General features: G+C 42.8%; 1 protein-coding gene across 1 annotated transcript in view; it reads left to right on the top strand.

Moving 5' to 3' along the window:
- Nucleotides 1-26,271, top strand: part of LOC133043052 (uncharacterized) — a 187,832-nt gene that overhangs the window by 126,364 nt on the left and 35,197 nt on the right. Inside the window, exons 36-39 of the mRNA XM_061123942.1 lie at nt 20,370-20,678; nt 20,759-21,076; nt 25,159-25,251; nt 25,329-25,643. Coding sequence (XP_060979925.1) covers nt 20,370-20,678; nt 20,759-21,076; nt 25,159-25,251; nt 25,329-25,643 — 1,035 coding nt within the window. The remainder of the gene's footprint in view (nt 1-20,369; nt 20,679-20,758; nt 21,077-25,158; nt 25,252-25,328; nt 25,644-26,271) is intronic.

The following is a 26,271-nucleotide window of genomic DNA, read 5'->3' as shown; positions in this document are numbered from 1 at the left end:
TGTCTGTTTTTATCACTGATTTCATCTTGTGTACTAGCAAGGGATGTTTGTGTGGATTGATAGTTCCATAATGTTAACACAGACTCTCCCATTTAAAATTTATCCCTCAACTTAGCTCAGGTTCAATGTAATAACTGTCTTGTCATTTCTAGTTCAAGCTCCCTGCTGAGTCTGATTTTCCTCTATTTAAGGAGGCATCTTCTTGTCTCTCCTCCCACAGATGGTGTCTGGGGTGGGAGGGCTTCTTCCTTTCCAACAGCAGCAGGGAAGGGCCCTTGGTCTGCATGCTCTCCACTTAGAATCTGCTTGTCTTTGATTTAACAGCTTTGATCTGCTCTGGTCTCTGGATATCTGATGTTGCACTATGGAGGAATGAATGAGGCCAATTCAGTGCCACACTCTTTGTTCGATGATTCTGGTTATAGACTGTGAAGGGCTGAACAGAGATGATGGGCTGGACCTCAGCCACCTCATGACTTTGCTCTTTCATTTATGCCCTTGTGATGAAGTGGTCTTTGGTAAAGGAGCCTTCACAAACCCCAGTCCCATCCGTGCAAGGAACACAGATGGTGAAGGGGGTCTCCAATGCTTTGGTGTAACAACTCAGTTAATAATTTTCCTATAGAGTGGTATACCTCTTTTTTAATTTAATAATATTTTCTATTTTAGTCACTCTGATTGGTCCTGAGGAAATTTTCCTCAAGCAAGCAGGTTTAGTTATTAACTTTTCTAGCAAAGAGATTACTGAACCTCTGACCACAATATTCTTATGGTGATTTGGGAACAATAATGCTACACATTTTATTGCTTTAGAATCCATAAGGACAAATAGTTAGCCTAAGTAAAAGAACAAGATTCTTTCTGCTCTTTACTTCTGCACTTCTAATTCAACATGGAAGATGTTTAAATTTTTTTATAACAAAATTTCTTCCTGTTACAGTTGTGTGTGGTTTGAATTGAAAATGTGCCAAATGATAAATACATAAACATCCTGACGACTTGGCCATATCTGATTAAGACCAGAACAGGAGGCTCCAGGGTCTTCACCTGTCAGTGTTCTGTGGTTTGTCTTTTTTATGTTCAGATATAGAAAGAAACTTGCAGCGTTTATACATGTTTAGAGCTGGCTCTCGCAGCACTGCTCTTGTACTGGGGCTAGGTTGTTTCTAGATATTGTAATTTACTGCATTCATTGCAGACAGGTGTTGAAGTGAACCATGTATAGCTCAGACCATTTAATGGTATTGAAATATCATTAAAACAAATGATGCAGCTTTCAATGTGCTGTTACATCCTCACAACAAGTTAAATAATTTCTCAAAAGATTTCTTTTTGATTGAAATGATTTGTGTAAACTCCCAGGCTGACATTCATTCATCCAGGTATACAAGAGACATCATTTATGATTTTTAGTTAGCCAAGCATCGGGGATATGGAGGTGAATTAGACACAAAATGTTTTACCAAGTACATCCATGTTTATAAAGTAAAATGAGCAAGTAAACAACTTAATTCACAAAAGCTCACCAATGGTAAGGCCGAGGTTCTTGAGCAGTTACATGGGGCACAGAGAGAAGGAGTGATGTGTGGGAGACTCAAAACTCTGGTTGGCACCAAGGACCATCACAGCATGTGGTTCCTGGGAGAGTTCTGACAGCCGCAGTCAAAGCTCCAGGTAACAGAACTGAATTCCTGTTCTTGAGTCCTGGGATTCCTGGGCTGAGATGGTGGGAGATGCCCTAATTCTGCTTCTCTAACACTGTGTGTGTGTGTGTGTGTGTGTGTGTGTGTGTGTGTGTTGCTCAGCTGTGACCAATTCATTGTGACTCCATAGACTGTAGCCCCTCCAGGCTCCTCTGTCCATGGGATTTCCCAGGCAAGAATACCGAAGTGGGTTGTCATTTCCTTCTCCAGAGGATCTTCCTGACCCAGGGATCGAACTCAGATCTCCTGCATTGCAGGCAGATTCTTTACCATCTGAGCCATCAGAAAAGCAAGTTAACAGTGGTAGATAATACTACTACTATGTGCTACTGTTCTTGCCTGGAAAATTCCATGGACAGCAGAACCTGGCATGGGCTCACAAGGTGTTGGCCACGGCTGATCACATCAGCATCAGGACATGTACTACTGTTAACTAGTGTTATAATATCACATACTAATGCCCAGTCACTTAATCTTCAGCAAAATCAGTCATCTTGGTAGGATCATAACCCTCCTTTTAGTAAGCAGAGAGTGTAAGAACCCTGTTCAGAGCCCACACTGGCATGGAGCTAAACTGTGAGTCAAGACCAGGCAGTCTGGCTCTCCAGTCTGTTCTCCTGACCCCTCTACTTCACTGTCTCATGTTCATTGTGGACACAGCTGGGTTAGTGTCCTCCCTAAAACTTTCCTCCTTCAAAGCTTTGATAAGATTAGACACTAAGATTTCCTTATGTGTCAGAGAAGATGTAGCTTCATCCGAGGGTGAGTTGGTCCATGTAACCCTGCACCCCCAGCTCTGGGATAGAGGGTGCTGTGGGGACAGTCTGCCAGCCATGAGTTTGCCACTCCTTATAGCCCATCCCTTTCTAAAAAGGGTCTGGAGCCACTAACAGCATCTTACCTGTGAGATCTCCATCCCAAGGTGAGACCATGTGTACCTGGTTCACTAAACGCATCTGTGTGTCATCCTGTGGAAGGGATGCATGAACCCCAGGAAGCACGTCCTATGTTCTAGGTGTCTGTCCAGTGGTTTCTGGTGACGGTGTGGAGTCCATAACTGGGTAAGGAATGATGACTCTGGGTCCAGAGGGAGTAGAGCATCAATTCTAAGTGGCTGAGCAGATCCTGGCCTTACTTCATCAAATGAGTTTAAAGTTTGGTTTTGATATTTATAACAAGTTTTTATCATTAATGTGTTAAAGGTCCAGATATAGAAGGAGACAGGGTCAGGTACAGTCATGGGGCTTGAGAGTGAGAGGACCTGATGACAAGGAAGTGATTCTTGCATAAGTAGTTGGTAAATATTAGCGTATTTAGAGGAAGAAAAGCATATGTTTAACTGTCTTTTCTCCCAAGTCAAGTAGGAAGGACGGGCATGGCGGGACAGAGAAGTTGTGTCTGCTGACTGGGATGAGGGGTCCCTCTGGTGGGGGATATGACAGGGCTGTGGACTAACCTGCAGCTGCCCTGGGTGTTGGCCAGGCTGAGACCTTAAGGTGGGCCATGGGTGGCTCAAGAAGCTGTCTCTGAACTCCGGTGGGGACTCCGGGGCCTGTGTGTCGCAGATGCTTCCTTCCACTTCTGTGCTGAAAAGAGGGAGTCAGGGTGAGGGGGCCTCAGGTTGGCTTGTTTGGACCACAGGGCTGCATCATGGGAATCTTGAGCCTGAGGGGGCATGAGGAAAGGGGGCAGCACATTAGTGACATTGAATTTCAATTAGGGAGCTCTATCTTGCATCTCTTATGGCCCTTCTCAGTCTCTCTATTCATCCCAGGGGTACCTTCTGGGGGAGCATCTGGGAACTTCTCTGTTGAGTAGAAACAGAACAATTCAGCAATGGCTACACTGGACACCATCCCTTCTGCTTGGATCTGTCCCATCAACCCACCTAGGATTCCATTCTTGCCGCCACGTTTCCTCTTAAATGCAGAGCAGAGGAGGTGGGTTCATTGGTGGTTTCAGGCAGCATGAACCCCCTTCTCCTCTGCTTCCCTTAACCCTCTTTACCCCTGGCCTGCAGAGATCATGTAGCAGAAGAGTTTCTATTTCTTCATCTCTCTGGAGCTGTTCCCTTAAATTATTTTGCCTCTTTAGTTATAATTTATAATACAAATGTATTCTGAATCTTATCAAACCACACTCAGCATATAAAAGGGTGCATGAGAAGTTTAGAAAAGTTTAGTCTTTCTAAACTATAATTTTCTTTTTGTTTTCATTGTTTAGTCACTTAGTCGTGTCCAACTTATTTTGACACGATGAACTGTATCCAGCCAGGCCCTTCTGTCCACGGATTTTCTCCAGGCAAGAATACTGGAGTGGGTCGCCATTTCCTTCTCCAGGGGACCTTCCCAACCCAGGGATCGAATCCAAATCTCTTGTTTGGTGGGCAGACTTTTACTGCTGAGTTAGCAGTGAAGCCCCATGTTTTCTTCTAGAGATCCCTGCTCCTATTTTGGTGGGCTAGAGTTGAATGACGACTCCTCCTTTCTCTTTGTTTGCTTCAATAGCAATCTCTTTCTCTCTGTCAGCATCATTTAGGGACTAGCTGAAAGAGATACTTCACATAAAATGAAATACAATAAAGGGAAAGAGATTTAACATGTCTGAATGTCCCTATAGGGAACCCGCCTGCCAATGCAGGAGACGTGGGTTTGATCCTCGAGTCAGAAAGATCCCTTTAGAAGGAAATGACAACCCCCTCCAGTATTCTTGCCTGGGAAATCTATTGCACAGAGGAGGCTGGTAAGGTACAGTCCATGGGTTGCAAACAGTCAGACACGACTGAGCTTGTCGGCATGAGCTCCAGGACTCAGTCTCCAGATCATTCTGAGAGGCGGGAAAAGACATGCAATCTGATCCCCCCAACTTGATGGGTCTCACTTCTTGCCTTCACAGTCACCTGTGAATTCCTATACTCCTGGTCCTCATTTTCTGCTGACCTGATAAATACTCTTGTATTTCAAGACTTCTTGTAGTTCTCTGCTTCCACCCGGAGCTCAGTGCCAGGGAAGATCAATACTTGATTCTACAAAAGTTATTCTCCATGGATCAACAGATTCCACACCCAGACCCTGTGAGATCTCACAGTCTGCAGATATCGACCAGGGTGATCAGGGGAGAGAAAGGCACTCATGCTTTTTGATGAACTTTTCCTTCCCCAGTCCCAGTGGTGGGACCCAGCTCTCAGGACCACCGAAGCGGGAGGTGAAAGGACCGTGTTGCTCATATAAGGAGATGTTGAAGGTTCAGAAGCTCATTGGTGTCTGAGCTTCAGAAAGTGGCAGATGCAGCCTCCGATAGTGCCTAAAATGGTGAAAGGTGTTGCTATTGGCTCTCAGGAGGGAGGATGTAGGGGACGGTCTATATAGACCCTGGTCGGCACCCTGACGCCTCCTCATAGCCTGATCCTGCAGCTGGGACTGTGACCTTGAGGACTTGGGGTCAGGATGGCTCTGGGCAGACACCTCGCCCTCCAGGGACTCTGTGTCCTCCTCCTTGGCACTGTGGTGGGTGGTCAAGGTAAGAGCTGCCCCTCTGTCCTGGGTCCATAGCAGGGAGTGGAAGCCTTGGTGAAGGGAAAGATGTTTGGGGTTCTGGAGCCGAGCCTCAGTGTTTTTGACCAAAGAGGAACCTCACTGACTGTGAATACTGGTCCCTCTCCTGTGGGGGGTCCACTGGTCTTAGAGGCAGATTTTACAGAGCAGTGAGGTTTGGTCTGGACTGAGGTGGATCACCCTGAGTCCCTCCACTGTCTCCCTTTTCTCAGGGAGCTTCCAGGAGTCCCTGTGGCTCCCAGTGTGTGGAAATTCCAGTGACTGAGCTCAGCTGTGCTCTGGGCTGTTCCCACATGCTGCACATGCCTGGTGTGTGAGCACTGCCTGTGGGTCCCCGTGTTTCCTGTGTCTTCACTTCTGTAGGCTCTGTGCTTGTGTGTGTGTATGTGTGCAGGTGAGGAGGGTGTGAGGGTGTGTGTGTGTGAGGGTATGAAGAGTGTGTGTGTGTGTGTGAAGAAATTGTGTGTGTGAGGGTGGAAGAGTGTATGTGTTTGTGGAGTGTGTGAGGAGTGTGCAAGTGATGTATGAAGGTGTGTGAGGAGTATGTGTGGGTGAGTGAGGGTGTGTGAGGAGTGTGTGAGTAGTGTGTGAGGTTGTGTGAGGCTGTGTTTGTGAGAGAGAATATGTGTGTATGGGGGAGTGTGTGAACCTGTGTGTGTGTGTGTGTGTGTGTGTGAGGGGAGGTGGAGCCTGTCTGTGTGAGAGGAATGGAGCTGCTGAGCAGGTACTGAGTCTGTTGGTCTGTGAAGCACACAGGGTGTCCACAGGGCTGGTTGTCATGGCTGCTGCATGTAACTGGATCAGAGATAATCTTACACCTGCCTGCCTCTCTCTGGCTCCTCTCCCCCATCCCTGGCTCCCATCTGCTTGTTGCCGTGTCTGCCCAGCACTGGGCTCTGTGAGAGGCTCTGCCTGCTGCCCTCACCTGTTCCTACCAGGTGTCCATTAGGGAGCAAAGAAGCCCGAAGCCAGGAGAGGGGTCCTCTTGTCTGTTCAGTTCAGTTCAGTTCAGTTCAGTCTCTCAGTCGTGACTGACTCCTTGCAACCCGATTGACCGCAGCATGCCAGGCAGGCCTGCCTGTCCATCACCAACTCCCAGAGTTTACTCTAACTCATGTCCATTCAGTCGGTGATGTCATCCAACCAGCTCATCCTCTGTTGTCCCCTTCTCTTCCCGCCTTCACTCTTTCCCAGCATCAGGGTCTTTTCAAATGAGTCAGCTCTTCACATCAGGTGGCCAAAGTATTGGAGTTTCAGCTTCAGCATCGGTCCTTCCAATGAATGACTTGTCCCTCTTGTCTGTAAAGATCAGTTGATGTGCAGCCCCATGTGTGTAAGTTCCCAAGTCCCTGCCCCAGTCCCTGTGACCCGTTTCCTGTCATGCTGGGGGCCTGGGACAGTCCTTTCCCCTCCCAGGAGGTGCTGTGACTCTGTAGGGAGCTCTTTCTCTCATGCCCTCTCCTGTCCCTCCCCGGGAGCTGCTTCCCCCTGAGTGAGAGTGGAGTATGTCATCAATCCTTCTGTCGTGGTCTGCAAGATTTCTTTGGACAAATTCGCTGATCTCCTTAGGGGAGTTCTTTTGCGTGACAGAATTTTTTTCTTCTCTTTAGACCTTAGAATTCTCTCTCTGTCTTTGCATTTGGACAGTTTATTCTGTGAGTCTTGGAGAAGGTTGTTTTGGATTGAAGTTTTGGGGTGACTTATTAGCTTCTTGAACTTAGATCTCCAGATCTTTACCCAGGTTTGGAAATTCACTGGATTTCTTTCTTTCTTTTTCAATTATTTGTTTTTTGCTGTGCTAGCTCTCCCTGTTGCATGCAGGCTTTCTCGAGTGGCAGTAAGCAGGGGCTACTCTTCGCTGCAGTGCACAGGCTTCTCACTGCAGTGGCTTCTCTTGCTGCAGACCACAGGCTCCAGGTGCACAGGTTTCAGTAGCTGTGGCACACTAGCTTAGTTGCTCTGCGGCATGTGGAATCTTCCTGGACCAGGGATTGAACTCATGTCCGCTGCATTGGCAGGTGGATTCTTAACCACTACACCATCAGGGAAATCCTCAGCCCTTAATTCTTTTCTCCTTCACTTCTTCAGCTATGATTCCAGTCCATACATTGTTTCTCTTTATGGTGTCCTTAGTTCTCACTGGCTTTCTATATTCCTTTCATTCTCTTTTGGTTCCTCTGTTCGGATTCAACTAATCTTTCTTCTAACACATTGGTTCTTTCTTCTTTTTCTTTCCGTTCATCAAGTCTGTTGTTGAATCTCTTTGTTGAATTCTTCAGTTTACTCATTGTATTGTCCATATTAAGTTGCCTCAGTCATGTCTAACTCTTTGTGATGCTATGGACTGTAACCCAGCAGGCTCCTCTGTCCATGGGATTCTCCAGGCAAGAATACTGAAGTGGGTTGCCATGCACTCCTCCAGGGGATCTTCCAGACCCAGGGGTCGAACCCGAGTCTCTTACATTTCCTGCACTTGCAGACAGGTTCTTTACCACTAGTGCCACCTGGGAAGCCCATCCATTTATTATTCAGCTTCAGAATATCTGGTTGAAGAATTGAAGAAGTGAAAGTCACTCAGTCATGTCTGACTCTTTGTGACCCCATGGATACACAGTCCATGGAATTCTCCAGGCCTGCCTTACTGGAGTGGGTAGTCTTTCCCTTCTCCAGGGGATCTTCCAAACTCAAGGATGGAACCCAGGTCTCCTGCATTGTAGACTGATTCTTTACCAGCTGAGCCACAAGAGGAGACCAAGATACTGGAGTGGGTAGCCTATTTCTTCTCCAGCAGATATTCCTGACCCAGGAATTGAAGCAGGGTATCCTGCCTTGCAGGTGGATTCTTTACCAACTGAGCTATCAGGAAATCACAAAATATCTGGTTAGTCTTTTTTACAAAAAAAAAAAATATTTTATATGTCTTTTTGCTCTTCTTATTTAATTTATATCTTTTTCCTGGTATCATTAAATATTTGAGGTCTCTTGTAACTCTCTGAGCATCATTTGAAGCATTATTTTGAATTCTTTGTCAGGCAATTCTTGGATCTCCATTACTTTGAGCATGTTACAGGAGGTTTACTGTATTCTTTTGGTGGGAATTTATTTCCCTGATTCTTCTTGATGTCTTATTCTCTTGTAGATGTCTGCACATTTAGAAAAGCAGTCACCTCTACCAGAATCTATGTCCTGATTTCAGTAGAGAAAGCCTTTCACTTCTGGGTAGCAGCACATTGGAATGTAACGCAGGGTGCCAAATGCAGAGGCATAAGGTGGCACTGAGTCTGGAAGGGCATGAGATCCGTTTGGCTCAGGCTGCTGACATTCACAGGATTGATAACTGTGTGGTGTTTGGCAAGTGTTGCAGGGTGTCTGCCATCACTGGAATGGTTGTTGGTGTCCTCAGCAGCACATCTTGTTCCAGAGCCTAGGAATCATGACCAGCAGTGGTGGTGGCCAGAGCTAATGGTGTGCACACATTTGGATTTGGGGGCCTGTTGTAGGTGCCTCTGTGGGGGAGATGATGGTTGCAGGTGCTCATGTTGTGGGAAGGCCTAGGAAGGCAGCAAAGGCCAAGACCAACAACGGCTCATTGCTCAAACTCATGTCCATTGAATTGGTGATGCTATCTAACCATCTCATCCTGTGCTTCCTTTTTCCTTTTCCTTCAGTCTTTCCTAGCATCAGGGTCTTTTCCAATGAGTCAGCACTTTGCACCAGGTGGTCAAAGTATTGCAGCTTCAGCTTCAGCATCAGTCATTTCAATCAATATTCAGGGTTGATTCCTTTTAGGATTGACTGGTTTGATTTCCTTGCTGTCGAAAGAACTCTCAAGAGTCTTCTCTAGCACCATAGTTCGAAAGTACCCTTTCTTCAGTGTTCAGCCTTCTTTGTGGTCCAACTCTCACTCCCATATATGACTACTGGAAAATCATCATCTGTGCTGGTTATTAATTCTTTCAGGGGTAAAATCTGCTGCATCTGTCTGCAGAGCAGGTCACTGTGAACTGTGATTTCTCCTGCCATGTGGTTGCTATTGGTCCTTTGCTCTTCTTTCTTATGCCTAGCCATCTCTATAAGACTGGGCCAGCTTTGCAGGTCTGCGTGAAGTGAACCTGAAGCAGGACTTTCATATGGTGCCCCCAAAGGCTAGGGACACTAGATACTCAGCCTGCTCTTACCCTCCTGGTGAGAGGAACTCTCCTGGTACCCTTGACACTGAGTGATGCTGGTTTGAAGGATGTAATGATGCCACCAAAATAACAGTGTCTTGGCATGGTCAAACTTCTTAGAGTACTCCAGATCTTTCTGGAGCTGTTTTTATTACTGATCACTGTCTAACTTTTGGTCTTTTTTTTTTTTAAGAGGATTGAGGCTGCTGTCTCGTACATCAGCATTTTGATAATGACACATTTGAGATCTTTATTCTTTGAGAGAATATTTTTGAATGTAGAATTTTAGATTGGCATTTTTTCTCTCTCAGTAATCTAAGGCTTCAGTTTATTCTACCCTGGCATCTCTTTTTGGTCTTGGGGATTTAGATGTTAGTATAGATGTTTCTCAGTTTTATATACATTGTGTGTATCTTAGTATTTTTCTCTTTGTCAATTTTCTTCTGTTATTTTCCAGTTTAGTAAAAGTAACCTAGGTATGTTATAGTAACAAAAACCCAAAGTTTATCCTTATATGACATGCTTTGTTTACTTTGGCAGGACTTCTGATATCATAATTCTTCAACACTCAGGTTGTTGAATGCTCCACCATTTTATTATGCTCCCAGTGCAACAAAGGCTTCAGTATTTGCTGTGGTAAAAACATATTGGCTCTTAAATGTTTCTACATGGAAGTGACATCATTTGTTCTCCCACTTCGATGAATGAGCCAGATAACATGGTTATGCTTAACTTCAAACAGGCAAGGAAGTAGTACTATTTCCATGTGCTCATAAAAAGAGAATTTTAAATGTTGCTGAACCAATCCATCCTAAAGGAAATCAGTCCTGAATATTTATTGGAAGGACTGATGCTGAAGTGGAAACTCCAATACTTTTACCACCTGATGCAAAGAACTGACTCATTTGAAAAGACCCTGATGGTGGGAAAGTTTAAAGGTGGGAGGACAAGGGGATGACAGAGGATGAGATGCTTGGATGGCATTACTGACTGAATGGATATGAGTTTGAGTAAACTCCAGGAGTTGGTGATGGACAGGGAGGCCTGGCGTACTGCAGTCCATGGGGTCTCAACGAATCTGAAATGACTGAGTGATTGAACTGAACTGAACTAAACACTAGTAATGTCTCCATCTATGATGTTATTACAGGAACTCATTTTTATATGCAGAAACCAGAGTAGTTTTATAATTTAATCGCTAAAGTGACATGTGATCACTTTTGTCAAATTCCATTTGTTAGATGCATGTTGTTAGGTACATTCGAGTGTGGAATTACACAAGGACATGAACACTAGATGGCAGGAATAACCAGGACATTTTAGAGCCTGTTACCCCAGCCCTCTGTTCCTAAGCTGGATGAGGTGCTCCTTATGGAAAGGGAAGGATAAGGAGGATTCCTCCCTGGATCCCGGGACATGAGCTGTAACTGAGATGGGAAAGCTGGGCCTAGTAGCCTTGGGCACATCTACAGGGAGGGCAGCATCCAGAGTCTCTGATGGCCTGTCCTTGGTGGTGTCCCTGGAGCTGGTTCTACAGGCTCCTGAGAAATACCTGGTACCTCCCTTCCTGCTCCGTGTTCAGTGATAGCACATTGGGAGTTTAAAGTTGACCTTGGTGGGACTGTTTATACCACAGAGGTCAGGAAATACTATATCCCATGCACTTTTTTGCTCCTCAGAGAGCTAATATTTTAAATACTTATACCACTGCAAGTCTCCTAAAGTCTTTCCTGTGTCCTGTGTCTGTGTCTCTCTTGCAGATCTGGAGGTGAGGCTGAAGGATGGAGCCCACCGCTGTGAGGGGAGAGTGGAAGTAAAGCATCAAGGAGAATGGGGCACAATGGATGATTTCTACTGGAGCTTGAAGGATGCATCTGTAGTGTGCAGACAGCTGGGGTGTGGAGCTGCTGTTGGTATTCCTAAAGAGGCTTATTTTGGACCAGGACTTGGTCCCATTTGGCTTTCATATACTTCATGTGAAGGGGTAGAGTCAGCTGTCAGTGAGTGTAAGCATTCTAATATTAAAGACTATCGTAGTGATAGCTATTCCCACAACTGGGATGCTGGAGTAGTCTGCTCAGGTAAGTCCTGTCTGGTCTGTGTGGGGATCTCTAGCAGGAAGAGCCTCCATCTTATTACTAGAATGACTCGAGATTATGGATACAGCCTTTAGAACATACTTGGGTGAAGGGTCTGTGTGATGTGTCACAGGAGGCATAGGTACGGTAAAAAGTTTCATATAGATACAGCTTCTTGGTTCGACTTCTGTGACGTGGTCTCATCATGGTAATTGTTCTGTTTCCTTAGACTGGTCAGTAGGGTGTGGCTACACTGTTGCGGGCGGTTCATAGGAGACTTGTAGGCAACAAGGTTTATCATCCTCATAGGTCCTAAAAGTCAGAGTCACCATACTCCATCAAGTTGGTATGTGGGGGATGTGCCAATAGAACAGGCTCAACCAAGCAATGGTGACCCCAGAAGGTCCTGTGAAGACCCATGGACAAATGACAATACTGGATGTCATGGTGCACTTGCACAAGGAAAAGGTGTGAGAGAAATTCGATGGTTCATTTAAATGTCCTTAGGTAACAGTCAGAGGAGGCCAGAAGTGGGACTTGTGGCAGGGAAAATTCTCATCCCACTGGTGCACTTGATCAACCGAGTGGGGCGCTAACATCACATTTGCAGGGATGTTGAGGGAGCAGGAAAATGAAGTCTTGAAGTCTACAACACGGTAGCTGATGCACATCACGTATAAGAGGCAGTGAAGCTAAGAGTTCATGGGGTTCTCAAGGCAAGAATACTGAAGTGGTTTGCCTTTCCTTCTCCAGTGGACCACATCTTGTCAGAATTCTCCACTAAGACCCGTCTGTCTTGGGTGGCCTTACATGGCATGGCTCATAGTTTCATTGAGTTAGACAAGGCTGTGGTCCATGAACTATGAACTTCCAGATGTTTAAGCTGGATGTAGAAAAGGCAGAAGAACCAGAGATCAAATTGCCAACATTCGTTGGTTCATTGAAAAGGCAGGAGAGTTTGAGAAAAACATCTACTTCTACTTTATTGACTATGCCAAAGCCTTTAACTGTGTGGATCACAACAAACTGGAAAATTCTTCAAGCAATGGGAATGCCAAACCATCTGACCTTCCTCCTGAGAAATCTGTATTCAAGTCAAGAAGCAACAGTTAGAATCGGACATAGAACAGAAGACTGGTTCCAAATCGGGGAAGGAGTATGTCAAGGCTGTATACTGTCATCCTGTTTATTTAACTTATATGCAGAGTACATCATGAGAAATGTTGAACTGAATGAAGCACACGTTGGAATCTAGATTGCCGGGAGAAATATCAATAACCTCAGATATGCAGATGACATCACACTTATGGCAGAAAGTGAAGAACTAAAGAGCCTCTTGACGATAGTGAGAGAGGAAAGTGAAAAAGTTAGCTTAAATCTCAACATTCAGAAACTAAGATCATAGCATCCGGCCCCATCTCTTCCTAGCAAATAGATTGGGTAACAGTGGAAATAGTGACAGACTTCTTTTTTAAACTGCAAAATCGCTGCAGATGGTGACTGCAGCCATGAAATTAAAAGACACTTGCTCCTTGGAAGAAAAGCTATGACCAACCTAGACAGCATATTAAAAAGCAGAGACATTTCTTTGTCAACAAAGACCCGTCTCGTCAAAGCTATGGTTTTTCCTGTAGTCCTGCATGGATGTGAGAGTTGGACTATAAAGAAAGCTGAACACCAAAGAACTGATGCTTTTGAACTGTGGTGTTGGAGAAGACTCTTGAGAGTCCCTTGGACAGCAAGGAGATCCAACCTGTCCATCCTAAAGGAAATCCATCCTGAACATTCATTGGAAGGACTGATGCTGAAGCTGAAACTCCAATCCTTTGGCCATCTTATGCGAAGAACTGACTCATTTGAAAAGACCCTGATGCTGGAAAGATTGAAGGCAGGAGAAGGGGAAACAGAGAATGAGATGGTGGATGGCATCACCAACTGAATGGACATGAGTTAAAGTAAACTCTGGGAGTTGCTGATGGACAGGGAGGCCTGGCGTGCTGCAATCCATGGGGTTGCAAAGAGTCAGACATAACTGAGCGACTGAACTGAACTGAACTGAATTGAACCTAAGAGGACCTGAAGTGACTCCTAAGATGTGCTCAGTGCTATCTAAGTATATTTGACCTATGCCAAGGTGGATGCAGTAAAGACAGCAGTGAAACTAGTATGTGAATGGGTGCTCACAGTATTTGACAGTGATGCTTCTAGTTGTTATCACAATGGTGGATTTGATGTCCAGGTTATTAATCACATCAGAACACCTGGACTGGAGGAAGATATTGCTAGATATCACAGTGAATTCCCTAAGGTAGAAGGCTGCTCTTAAGATAGTATCATCCCATCTAATGAAATGGTGGGACAGGGGAGCCCTGAGGACACCTGCAGTAGGTCCTTAGCAGCCACAGCCAGTCAGCTCTTGGATGTTTATGTTGAGGAAGATCATTGGAAAAGTGATCTTTTCTAATTTCACCTTCAGCAGATCTTTGATGATTCTAGTTGAGGCCCTTAAGAAGACAATTCTTTTCCTTTTTAAAAAGTACTTTATTGAGGTATGACTGACATACAAGACTGCCTGATAAGTATGCTTTGTGAAACCATTACAGCACTTATGTCATAAATCTATCCATCTCTTCAGAACGTTTTCTTCCACTGTCTTTATTATTCTTATTAAAAATAATTATTTTCATTACCATCTTTCTAAATTCCATATATTTGTGTAACCCTATATGCAAAACAGAAAAAGAGACACAGATGTACAGAACAGACTTTTGGACTCTGTGGGAGAAGGCGAGGGTAGGATGTTTCAAGAGAACAGCACGTATATTATCTATAGTGAAACAGATCACCAGCCCAGGCTGGATGCATGAGACAAGTGCTTGGGGCTGGTACACTGGGAAGACCCAGAGGAATCGGGTGGAGAGGGAGGTGGGAGGGGGGTCGGGATGGGGAATACATGTAACTCCATGGCTGATTCATGTCAATGTATGACAAAACCCACTACAATATTGTAAAATAATTAGCCTCCAACTAATAAAAAAAGAATTATTTTCAAGGTGCATTTGAATTTTAGTTAGAAACTTTTATTTTAAGCAAACCTGTTTTCTGGCATCTCAAGTAACCTTCCTCATGGTCACAATGTCCTCATCATGGTTCCAACTGCAGATAAATTTGTGGAGACACTACAGGTGTCTCTACTTTATTTTGATAAATCAGCATCTGGATGAAAATGGAGTGCGTGATGTTTGAACTTTGGGTGAAATTAGAACTCCCAATGTTACCATCCTAAGAATACTGATGTCTTGATATTAATTCCAGTTAAGATACATTTAAAAGTAGAGAACTGGAGAGTGCTCTGATATTTAAACCTTGATTGTGGTTTGTACTCCCTGACTACCATTGCTCTAACTTCAGTCAGTTCAGTTCAATTCAGTCACTCAGTCGTGTCTGACTCTTTGCGACCCCATGAATCACAGCATTCCAGGCCTCCCTGTCAATCACAAACTCCCGGAATTTACTCAAACACATGTCCACCAAGTTGGTGATGCCATCCAGCCATCTCACCCTCTGTCATCCCCTTCTCCTCCTGCCCCCAATCCCTCGCATCATCAGGGTCTTTTCCAATGAGTCAACTCTTCGCATGAGGTGGCTCTTATTTAGGCTCTCACATTTTTATGACTGGTTCCAGTTTCCTTCTATTTCTCTTTTTGTCACTAGTTTCCTCCCCTTGGTCTGTCTTTTCCGTATTTTCAGACATGTTTTAATGATGCGAAGATAAGTCAAAGTGGTAGTGATGTAGCAGAGATAAGATTGGAATAGCATGTCTTTTCATTATCTTAATCAAAATTGAACTCTTGGAGTTTCTTCTGCTCAACCTTAGGAGTCAGGTATGGAAGAGAAATTTCAGCCTCAGTAGTGGATTGTTGGAAGTGAAGTACCATGTTTAGGAGAAATGTAGAATGGAAACAATGACTAGAGAAGAACGTAGAGAGGCTTGTTTGAAATAATGAGGAGATGTCATGGGGTTCAGGAGGAAGATTTGGAAGAGAACACACAAATTGTGAAGGACTGTGGTGCAAGTGTTCCACGTTGCTTCAGTCCTGTCCTACTCTTTGCGACCCCATGGACCATAGGATTCTCCAGGCAAGAATACTGGAGTGGGTTGCCATTTCTTTCTCTAGGGGATCTTCCTCATCCAGGGATCAAACCTGGGTCTCCTACATTGCAGGCAGAGTCTTGATTATCTTCTGAGCCACCAGGAACTACAGTATTGAAGTACAAAATGGTGAGGGGATGAAGATGCAAGGATTGCAGGAGGGGAGGGTTGGAAAGATGCAGGTCAATTTGTACTGTCACCACAGCCTCTGTGTGACACTTCCTTCCTGCCCTCGTTCCTTCCCTCCCTCTCTTCCTTTATCTTGTTGTGGGAGTCATTTCTGAGCTCTGTGGAAGTGCTAGCATTTGTAGCTGGCAGTTTTCTTAGTGGAAAATTTTTATAATATGGATTCTGTTTATTTATCAAATATGTTTACTCATATTTTCTCCTTTTTTTTTTGGTATCAGATTTTGGTGAGTTGTGTTTCACATGTAATGTGTTTTCAAGGACTTGACTCATTTTACAAAAAAATCTCCAATTAGTAACACTGGTTCATATATCATATCCTTAGATGTTGGGAAGATCTACAATAATACTCCTCCTTTTGTTACTGGTGCCGTTAATGTGTTCCCTCTTTTTTCTTAATTGGTTTTGCTAGAAGATTATCAGTGTTAATGTTCTTTTTAAGAGAATCATTCATGGACTCTATTGATTTTCTTGATTGCATATTTGCTTTCTTCTTAATTGATTTCTATACTCAGTTTTCATTCCTCTTTTTCAGTTATGATTGCTGTTGCTTTTGTAGATTCTTGAGGTGGAGTCTTGGATGGTTTCCTTCTGTTTCTATTTTTATTCTAATATAATCATCAAGGAAACGTCAAGGTTCTAAATTTTCTTCTAAGCATCACTTTATTTTCAACCCACCAGTTTTGATACTATGTAATTTCTTTTGTATTTTATTATCATAAAATGTTTCTTTTTCTCTGAATGCATTCTTTGTCTTATAGTCTGACTTTGTATGATATTAATTTAGATATTATATACAGTTTTCTCTGATTTGTGTTTGCATTGTATGTAATTTTTACCTCTTTAATATGTTTCTGTGTTTATATTAAACATATCTATGTTTGTAGACAGTATGTTATTTTGTCTTACTTTATCTAGTCTGATTATTTTGTTTTTTATTTGGAGTACTTAAATGATTTAAATTTAATATAATTATTGATATAATTGAGTTTAAATGTACTTGCCTGCTACTTGTTATATCTTTGTTCTTATTTTAATCTTCGAGTATATTTTGTCATTTTAGTTTAAATACTCTATTGGTTTATTAATTGTATCAGATTTTTAGGTGATTATAATGTTTAACTGTTTTTAATTTTTAAAATAATTCTCATTTTTTGCTGTGCTGGGTCTTCATTGCTACATGGGCTTTTCTCTAGCTGCGGAGATCAGAGGCTACTCTCTAGTTGCAGCGAGGAGCTTCTCACTGCGGTGGCCTCTCCTGTTTTGGAGCACAGGCTCTATGCCGCACAAGCTGCAGTAGTCGTGGCCCCTGGGCTCTAGAGCACAGGCTCACTAGTTGTGGTGCACGGGCTTAGTTGCTCCGTGGTATGTGGGACCTTCCTAGACCACAGATCGATCCCACATCTTCTGCATTGGCAGGTGGAGTCTTCAGCACTGAACCACCTGGGAAGCCCAGTGTTGAATTATTAATCTTTAATTACATTTTACCTTGAAGTGATATTATATCACAACATGCAATGTCAGTCACTATGCTTTTCTTCCACTTTCCTGTTCTTGTCATTAGTGCTATCATTGTCATACATTCTACTTATAAATTTATTATGAATCTTATAGTTTGTTGCTAATACTTTTGGGTTAAATCTTCTAATAGAGAATCAGCATTTGGCACAGTCTCTATAGCTTTGAGAGGTCCCTGTTTTCATCTGCTGTCATCTCCCTTGAGCTTGAAGAACTTTCTGAGGCAGTTTTGTGTAGTGTGTGTCTGGTGGCCTCTAAGTCTATCATCTTTCGTTGACCTGAAATCATTTTAATTTTCACTCAGTTTTGAAAAGTATTTTCACAGGTATTAAATTCTAGGTTAACAAGTGCCCAACCCCAATACTTTACATATGTTTTTACATTGTTATCTGACTTTCATTGCCTCCAACAAAGTCAGTAAATAATACTTATCCTTTTGTTTCCTGTATATAATGTGTCAAACTTTCCTGGCTGTTCTTAAGATATTTTTGTTTAGTTTGTTGAATTTCAGTAATTACATTGTCAAGTTTTCTGAGAATGGTTTCATTATCTTGTTTGGGTTTTGTTTAGCTTTTTGGGTGAGTGGGTTTACAGTTTTCAATAACTTTAGGAAAATTTCATTCATTTTTTCTTAACATTTTCCTGCACATCCCTTATTCTGAATCTCGAAATACACATATTTTATATATTTTGATATTATCCCACATGCCATTGAGTTTCCATTCATATTTTTCTGCCTTTTTACTCTCTTTGGTTCAGTTTAGATAGTCTCTACTGCTGTGTTTCACTTCCCAATTCTTTTATTCTGCAATGTCTAGTCTCTTGTGTAATTAATCCAAATAATTGTTCATCCCAATACTATATTATTCAGTTTCAGAAATCTCATTTGTTTATTTTTCCTAGTTTTTTTCCATGTTTATTTTTATGCTTCATTAAGCGAATTGATATTAGGAGTTTAAGGAGCTCTTCAGCCGATTCAATCATTTCTGTAATTTCTGAACCTACTTCAAATGATTGCTTGTTAAAAATGTGTTATGGGATAAATTTCTCTCTTTTGGAAATTCTAATAATTTTTTGGTTGGATGTTGGGCATCACTAAACAGTCCTTTACCAGGAAGAACTTTAGAAATAAACAATCAGAACACACCCAGAAATCAGGGAATTATCCTTGATGAATTAAATAAAGTTTTTTCATTGGGTTATCTTCATTCAGTTCAAAATGTGTTCCTTTGATGACCAAAAGATGAACTTTTCTTTTGGTTTTCCTCCTTTAATTTCAAAACTTCCTTGATCCCACCTTGCCTGCCATATGCCCCACCTACATCCTCCTCCTTCAGCAGTAGCTACCCTTTCTGATTTTCTTTTCCATCCATCTGTATCTTTTAAAATGGTGTTTGCTTGTCTAAAGTGGGAGAAATGAGAAAGGATAGCAGCTTAGCTAGTAGATGAGAGGAGCAGAGGGTGATGTAATATGCTAACAACCTATTCAACAAGTGTTTCCCACAAATATTTACACGTCTTATCCATATTGAGACTTTTTCAAATTGAGGCTCCAAATTATGGCTTGTTTGGTCACTTCTTCCTCCTCCTCCTTCTTCCTCCTTTTTGGCAACATGCCATCTTCTTTGAGAATTGTAAAACATTCATGAAAGAAATTAAAGACAGTATGATCAATGGAAAGTCATTCTGTGTTTCTGGCCTGAAATAATCAATATTGTAAAAATGCCTGTACTTCTCAAAGTGATCTACAGATTTAATGCAATTCCTATCTAAATCCCAATAGCATTCTTTATAGAAATAGGAAAACAATCTTAAAATATGAGTGTGTGGTTTAATTTTTATATATTCATGAATTCCTGTTTTCTGATCATTATTGAATTTTAGTTCCATTCCATTATGGTCATGAAAGATGCTTGAAATTATTTTTAATATTTTTGAATTTGTTAAGACTTACTTGTAAGCTAGCCTGGAGAATATTCTATGTGTGCTTGAAAAGAATGCACATTTTTCTGTGGTTAGAATTAGTACAATGATAGTATTAAAATCATTTATTATCAGCCCTTAGCATTTTCTACGAGTCCTGTTTGAGAAGAAAAACCATTAATAGGAGACGATCTGGAAACTCAGCTGTCCGGTACACATCCACTGAGAGCACACCCTCCCCCAGCTTCTTTGACAAATCCTAGTATTTCAAGAGAGATGGCTGGGACTCTCTCTCTATGACTCTCTGGGTTTTCTTAACACATTTTCTTTCTGCTGAGGTCGCTGAAGGAATTTGTGGAATTTTTTGGCATGAAAAAGTATCAGAAAGACAAGATGTGATGACATAAACGTGAATTAGTGATAGTGTTCATATTTCTTCTCTGGAGCCGTCACCCGCCTACAAGTTGGCACGCCCTCATGGATCCAGCCTCAGGACTTTCCCTAACCTAAGTTACTTGAGGACTAGCTCCTGGGAGAGAAAACTGGTCAGAATATTAGCCCCACAAGTCCCACGAAAGCTTTCTAAGCTTGTCTGGATGCCAGGTCTCTAATCTCATAACCCATGTCCCTCTGGGTGGGTTCTGTTCTGCATATCTCTATGTTCAAGTTTAAGTGCCTGAATATTATACAGTGTCCTTGGATCTGTATATAGGCCCTAGGCTGCTAAATGAGAAATTCATTTCTCCAACCAATGCCAAAACATGGTTCCAGTATTCAGCCATTCCAGTGATCTGAATTGGGCTCTGTAGTTTCCAGGCTCCTAGACCAAAGAATTCACATTTCTAACCAGTCTCAAAGTGTATGTTCTTGGGATTCAACCATTCCAAACTGACCCTGTAATCCTTCTGGATTTCTCTTCAGAAACCTGCTCATGAAAATTCAATTATGACAATAACTGTCAAAGACTCTCTTCATGCTCCAATCCTAAAAAGAAAAACTTTCACACCACTGCCTGTGAGGTGCGGTTTCCAGTTGCCAAGTCAGTACCACGAACACTCACTGGTTTTGTTGTTGTTTCCTCTTAGGATTTGTGCGTCTGTCTGGAGGGGATGGACCCTGCTCAGGGCGAGTAGAAGTGCACTCTGGAGAAGCCTGGATTCCAGTGTCTGATGGGAACTTCACACTCCCCACTGCCCAGGTCATCTGTGCAGAGCTGGGGTGCGGCAAGGCTGTGTCTGTGCTGGGACACGTGCCCCTCAGAGAGTCCGATGGCCGGGTCTGGGCTGAAGAGTTCAGGTGTGAGGGGCAGGAGCCTGAGCTCCGGGTCTGCCCCAGAGTGCCCTGTCCAGGGGCCAGGTGTCACCACAGTGGAGCTGCTCAGGTTGTCTGTTCAGGTGAGATGCATGTCAGGCCTTTCATCTCTGTGACCACCCTGTTTATGTGATTTTGCTGAAACTCTGTCTTCTTCTACCAGCATACTCGGAAGTCCGGCTCATGATAAACGGCTCCTCTCAGTGTGAGGGGCAGGTGGAGATGAACATTTCTGGACGATGGAGAGCGCTCTGTGCCTCCCACTGGAGCCTGGCCAATGCCAATGTTGTCTGTCGTCAGCTCGGCTGTGGAGTCGCCATCTCCACTCCCAGAGGACCACACTTGGTGGAAGGAGGAGATCACATCTTAACATCCCGATTTCACTGCTTGGGGGCGGAGTCCTTCCTGTGGAGTTGTCCTGTGACTGTCCTGGGTGGGCCTGACTGTTCCCATGGCAACACGGCCTCTGTGATCTGCTCAGGTAAGAGAGAGGGAAGGGCTACTGGTACTCAGGATGCCCCTGGAGTGAAATGTCTCCAAGAACAGAGAGTGAGGTTAAACGGGCTTCAAAGTCAGATATTTTGTGGTGAAATATGGATCTTCTCATTGTTCATTCCTTTTTCAGCCCAGGGCAAGAAGTGTGAAGTTGAATAATATATTTTTAAGCAACATCCTGCTTACATAAAATCATAGAAAACAATGTAGGAGCAGTAAGTATAGACCTCAGTATGAACCCCAGTCCAGATCGACAAAGACATTGTCCCCAGCACCACAGTCACTATTGTCCCTAGTAACTGTGTCTTCCCTCCTCTAAAGGGAAAATCACCTAGCTAATTTCTGCTAACATAGAGAGTTTTATCAATGTTTGAACTTTATTAAAATGATGCAGTATATTTCATCTTTTGTATCTAATTTTGTAGACTCAAAATTATGTTTGGGATTCACACATCATGTTGTTTATTGTAGCACTTTATTTTTTTTTACTGTAGAGTATGCTTTGAATGATCACATTGCCATGTACTGATCCATTCTACTGACAGTATAAATCTGGGTTATTTATATGATACTACAACTTATCATGACAATGTCTTTGCATGCAAATATGTATTACTTATTTTCCATGTTTAACCCTTGGCCTTTTATTTTCATTTTCTTAATCAAATGGTGTCCTTTGATGAACTCATTTCTTACTCTTATACAAATACATTTACTAAATTTTCTGTACATTTAATGCTTCAAGAATTTTGCCTACTCCAAGATCATAAAAACATTCTCCATTCTCTAAGAGTATCTTACAAAAACATTATTATTTTTCTCTTGCATATTATTGTGCATTCCTTCTGGGATTGATGTCTGTGTAACATAAGGGTCAGGTTTCATATGGACATCCAATTGACTCAGAATCTTTTTCTGAAGACTCTTTTCCCCACTGCAGTGCTGCCTTCATCATAAGCAGAAGGGCAAGCATGTCTGTCTTTTTTGAGACTCTCTATTCTGTTCCATGTTGTCATTTGTTTATCCTGGCATTAATACTGCATTTTCTTAACTATTATACCTTTGTAGTTGTTGTTGTTCAATGGCTAAGTCAAGTTTGACTCTTTGCGACCCCGTGGACTATAGCACACCAGGCTTCCCTGTCCTTCACCATCTCCCTGAGTTTCAAACTTTGTAGTAAGTCAGAATAATTTTAACTTCCAAGAGTTACTTTACATTCACTCTCCTAACATCCTTGCTTTTCTTACCAACTGTGTTGGTCATTCTTGGTTGCTTGTATTTTGTATGAATTTAGAAATCAGCTTGTCATTTTCATCAAAAGAAAAGCTTAAGGGTATTTTCATTGAGATTAGATTTAAAAATTTGAGAGTAGACATAGAAATTTGAGAATGATTGACACTGACAATGTTCAGTTTTCCAAATCATTGACATAATACATCCCTCCATTCGGTTAGATCCTGAATTTTTCTCAGAGATTTTGCCCATCTTTTACTAGGATTTCTCCTAGGTATTTTATTTTTGATGTCATGAGTATTTTTGTGAGTGTCCTGGCAATGAATTCTCTTTGACTTGTTTTCATCTTTTAACTCTTCAAAGTTTGATCTATGCTGAGACATAAAAATGTTTGGAATACAATATAAAAATGCCCTTATGACATTTATGTGGGTTTCTAAATGTTAGTATCAATATTTTCCTTTAATCTCTGTGTGTGTGTGTGTGAGTGTCTTTCCTTCTCGATTCCCCTTCTGCCCCATTTATTCTTAAATATGTAAATTTTTTTTTAATTAAGTTGAAGACATGATGTTCCTTTACCCTTAGGACACTTCTGGGAATTTCCTTACAGAACCAGAGTTCAGTCAAGTCTTTAAATGACTTCAGCTCCAAGTGACATCTAATTGCAGCATTGAAAGACCTGACTGAAAGACTGCCTAATTGAGTTTCTTCCTGATTAATGACCCAAAGTCATAAGCAAAATGAAGTACATATTTTTTTCTTCAACTACTAAGTTTTGCCTTTTCATACCGATGAAATTGCCAACATCTGTTGGATCACAGAAAAAGCAAAAGAGTTCCAGAAAAACATCTACTTCTGCATTATTGACTACGCCAAACTTTGACTATGTGGGTCACAACAAACTGTGGAAAATTCTTCAAGAAATGGGAATACCAGATCACCTTACCTACCTCCTGATAAATCTGTATGTAGGTCAAGAAGCAATAGTTAGAATTGGACATGGAACAACAGACTGTTTCCAAATTGGGAAAGGAGTACATCAAGGATGTATATTGTCACTCTGCTTATTTAACTTATATGCAGAGTACATCATGCAAAATGCTGGGCTGGATGAAGCACAAGCTGGAATCAAGTTTGTCAGGAGAAATATCAATAACCTCAAACATGCGGATGATACCACCCTGATGGCAGAAAGCTAACAGGAAGTGAAGAGCCTCTTGATGAAAGTGAAAGAGGAGAGTGAAAACGCTGGCTTAAAACCCAACATTCAGAAAACTAAGATTGTGGCATCTGGCCCCATCACTCCATGGCAAATAGATGGGGAAACAATGGAAAGAGTGAGAGACTTTATTTTCTTGGGCTCCAAAATCACTGCAGATGGTGAGTGCAGCCATGAAATTAAATGATGCTTGCTCCTTGGAACAAAAGCTATGACCAATGTAGACAACATATTAAAAAAGAGAGAGATTACTTTGCTGACAAAGGTCCATCTGGTCAAAGCTGTGATTTTTCCAGTAGTTATGTATGGATGTAAGAGTTGGACCAAAAAGAAAGCTGAGCTCTGAAGATTTAATGCTTTTGAACTGTCATGGTGGAGAAGACTCTTGAGAGTCTCCTGGAATGCAAGGAGATCAAACCAGTGGATTCTAATGGAAATCAGTCCTGAATATTCATTGGAAGGACTGGTACTGAAGCTGAAGCTCCAGTACTCTGGCCGCCTGATGCCAAGAGCTGACTCATTGGAAAAGACTAGGAAAGACTGAGGGTGAGAGAAGAAGGGGATCACAGAGGATGAGATGGTCCAGCTCATCCATCACCGGCTTGTTGGACATGAGTTTGAGCAAACTCCAGGGGTTGGTGATGAACAGGGAAGCCTGGCAAGCTTCAGTTAATTGGGTCACAAAGAGTTGGACATGACTGAGCAACTGAACTGAACTGAACCAAGGATTTTTGGAAAAACTGCTATACAACAATATAACCAGACCTCTTGCTATGTGGCCTGAATTTCTAAGTTGAAGAATAGCCTCTCATTTTGCATTTTGATGTTTCTACTTTATGCTGAGCTAATGTGTGGCCACACTTATTGTTTAGTTCTTAATTGCAGCTAACAAGTTTTTCAGCTCTAGAAGTATTTGGTTTTTGTTATCATTTCTCTGCAAAGATACACATTTTGTCAATTAATTCCATAAGCACTTTAACTGTGGCTATTTATATTCTCTGTCAGGTAATTCTAGCAGCTGAAAACCCTGGGAATTCTTTCTAATGTCTCCTTTTTCCTTTCCGTTTTTAATGAGATCTATTTTACTCAAGTGTTTGTTTTAAAGATAGACATTGAAGAAGTCGTAGAACTCCTTCAGAAAGAATGTTATTTTGCTTTTACTGAGGGATAGATTTCAGCTTCCCTGTGGCTCAGATGGTAAAGAATCTGCCTGCAGTGTGGAAGACCTGGGTTTGACCCGTGGTTTGGGAAGATCCCCTGGAGGAGGGCATGGAAACGCACTCCAGTATTCTTGCCTGAAAAATCCTATGGTTAGAGGAGACTGGTGGGCTATAATCCAAGGTGTTGCAGAGAGCCGGACATGCCTGAGCAGCTAATCACAGCACAGGGATAAATTTAGGAATACAACAACTTAAGTCAGTCATTCTTACAAGAACACTGGTGGTAAAACAGAAATTGTGGTACTCTCCAGGGAGAAGGTGAACACTAAGAGCATGGTAACTTTACTGCTGGGTCACTGCTTTCATCTTAGGCTCCATCACGAGGTCATTATTTCCCTTAATTCAGTTTCCTGTTCTTCAACTCTTCCAGACTTCTGATCATTGTTGTTTCTTTAGGAAACCAGACTCAGGTGCTGCCTCAGTGCAACTACTCTATGTCAGAACCAGCCGGCTCTGCGGCCTCAGTGGAGAGCGGCGCTTATTGCTCAGGTGAGGGTCCCACAAGACAAAAGACTCTTCTCAACCCCTGGGATCACCGCGCCATTGTCCCATATCTCTCTCCTCAGACAGCAGACAGCTCCGCCTGGTGGACGGGGGCGGTCCCTGCGCCGGGAGAGTGGAGATCCTTGAGCAGGGCTCCTGGGGCACCATCTGTGATGACGGCTGGGACCTGGACGATGCCCGCGTGGTGTGCAGGCAGCTGGGCTGTGGAGAAGCTTTCAATGCCACGGGGTCTGCTCACTTCGGGGCGGGATCAGGGCCCATCTGGCTGGACGACCTGAATTGCACAGGAAAGGAGTCCCAGGTGTGGAAGTGCCCTTCCCGAGGCTGGGGGCGGCACCACTGCAGACACAAGCAGGACGCGGGGGTCATCTGCTCAGGTCAGCACTCCACACTGCCCACAGGCTGGGGGAGGGGTGGGGCCCTGGAGGACAGGGGTCTGAGCCCCGATGGAGAGATGCCGAAAGGAGCAGAGAAGGAGGCTTCCTCCCATGGAGCCTGTCTTTCCAGCAGACATGAAGACGAGGTGCTTTGACTTCCTCCTGCAACAGCTGACGATCTGGTCCTTTCTTCTCCCCAGTGTTTCCTGGCAGAGCCGTTTCTTACAGTTTTTCTTGAAAGCAGGGCTCTCTCTCCAGTTACATACAAAAATTTTAAACCCACGGTACTAGTTTCCGTTTGCTTCCCTAACAATTTACCAATTAGTGGTTTAAATAACATATATTCATTTCCTTCCTCTTCTCAAGCTTACATGTCCAGCAGGGATCTCACTGGGCTGGGATCAAGGCTTCAGCAGGGCAGCATCACTTTTGTGACTCTAGGGGAGAATCTGTTTCTTGCCTTTTCAAACTTCTTGAAACCACCTACATCCTTTCCTTCACAGGACCCTTCATCCATTGTCAGACCAGCAATGCTGCAGGCCTCCAACCATTATCCTAAGTCACATCTCTCTCTCTCTAACCAGAGCTAAGAAAAGTATTGCACGTTTAAGATAGTGGGTCTAAGGAT

The sequence above is a fragment of the Dama dama genome, chromosome 22 (assembly GCF_033118175.1).
Source record: "Dama dama isolate Ldn47 chromosome 22, ASM3311817v1, whole genome shotgun sequence".
NCBI lineage: Eukaryota > Metazoa > Chordata > Mammalia > Artiodactyla > Cervidae > Dama > Dama dama.
Note: the sequence above shows the minus strand (reverse complement) of the source record. Positions and strands in the feature narration are given on the sequence as shown.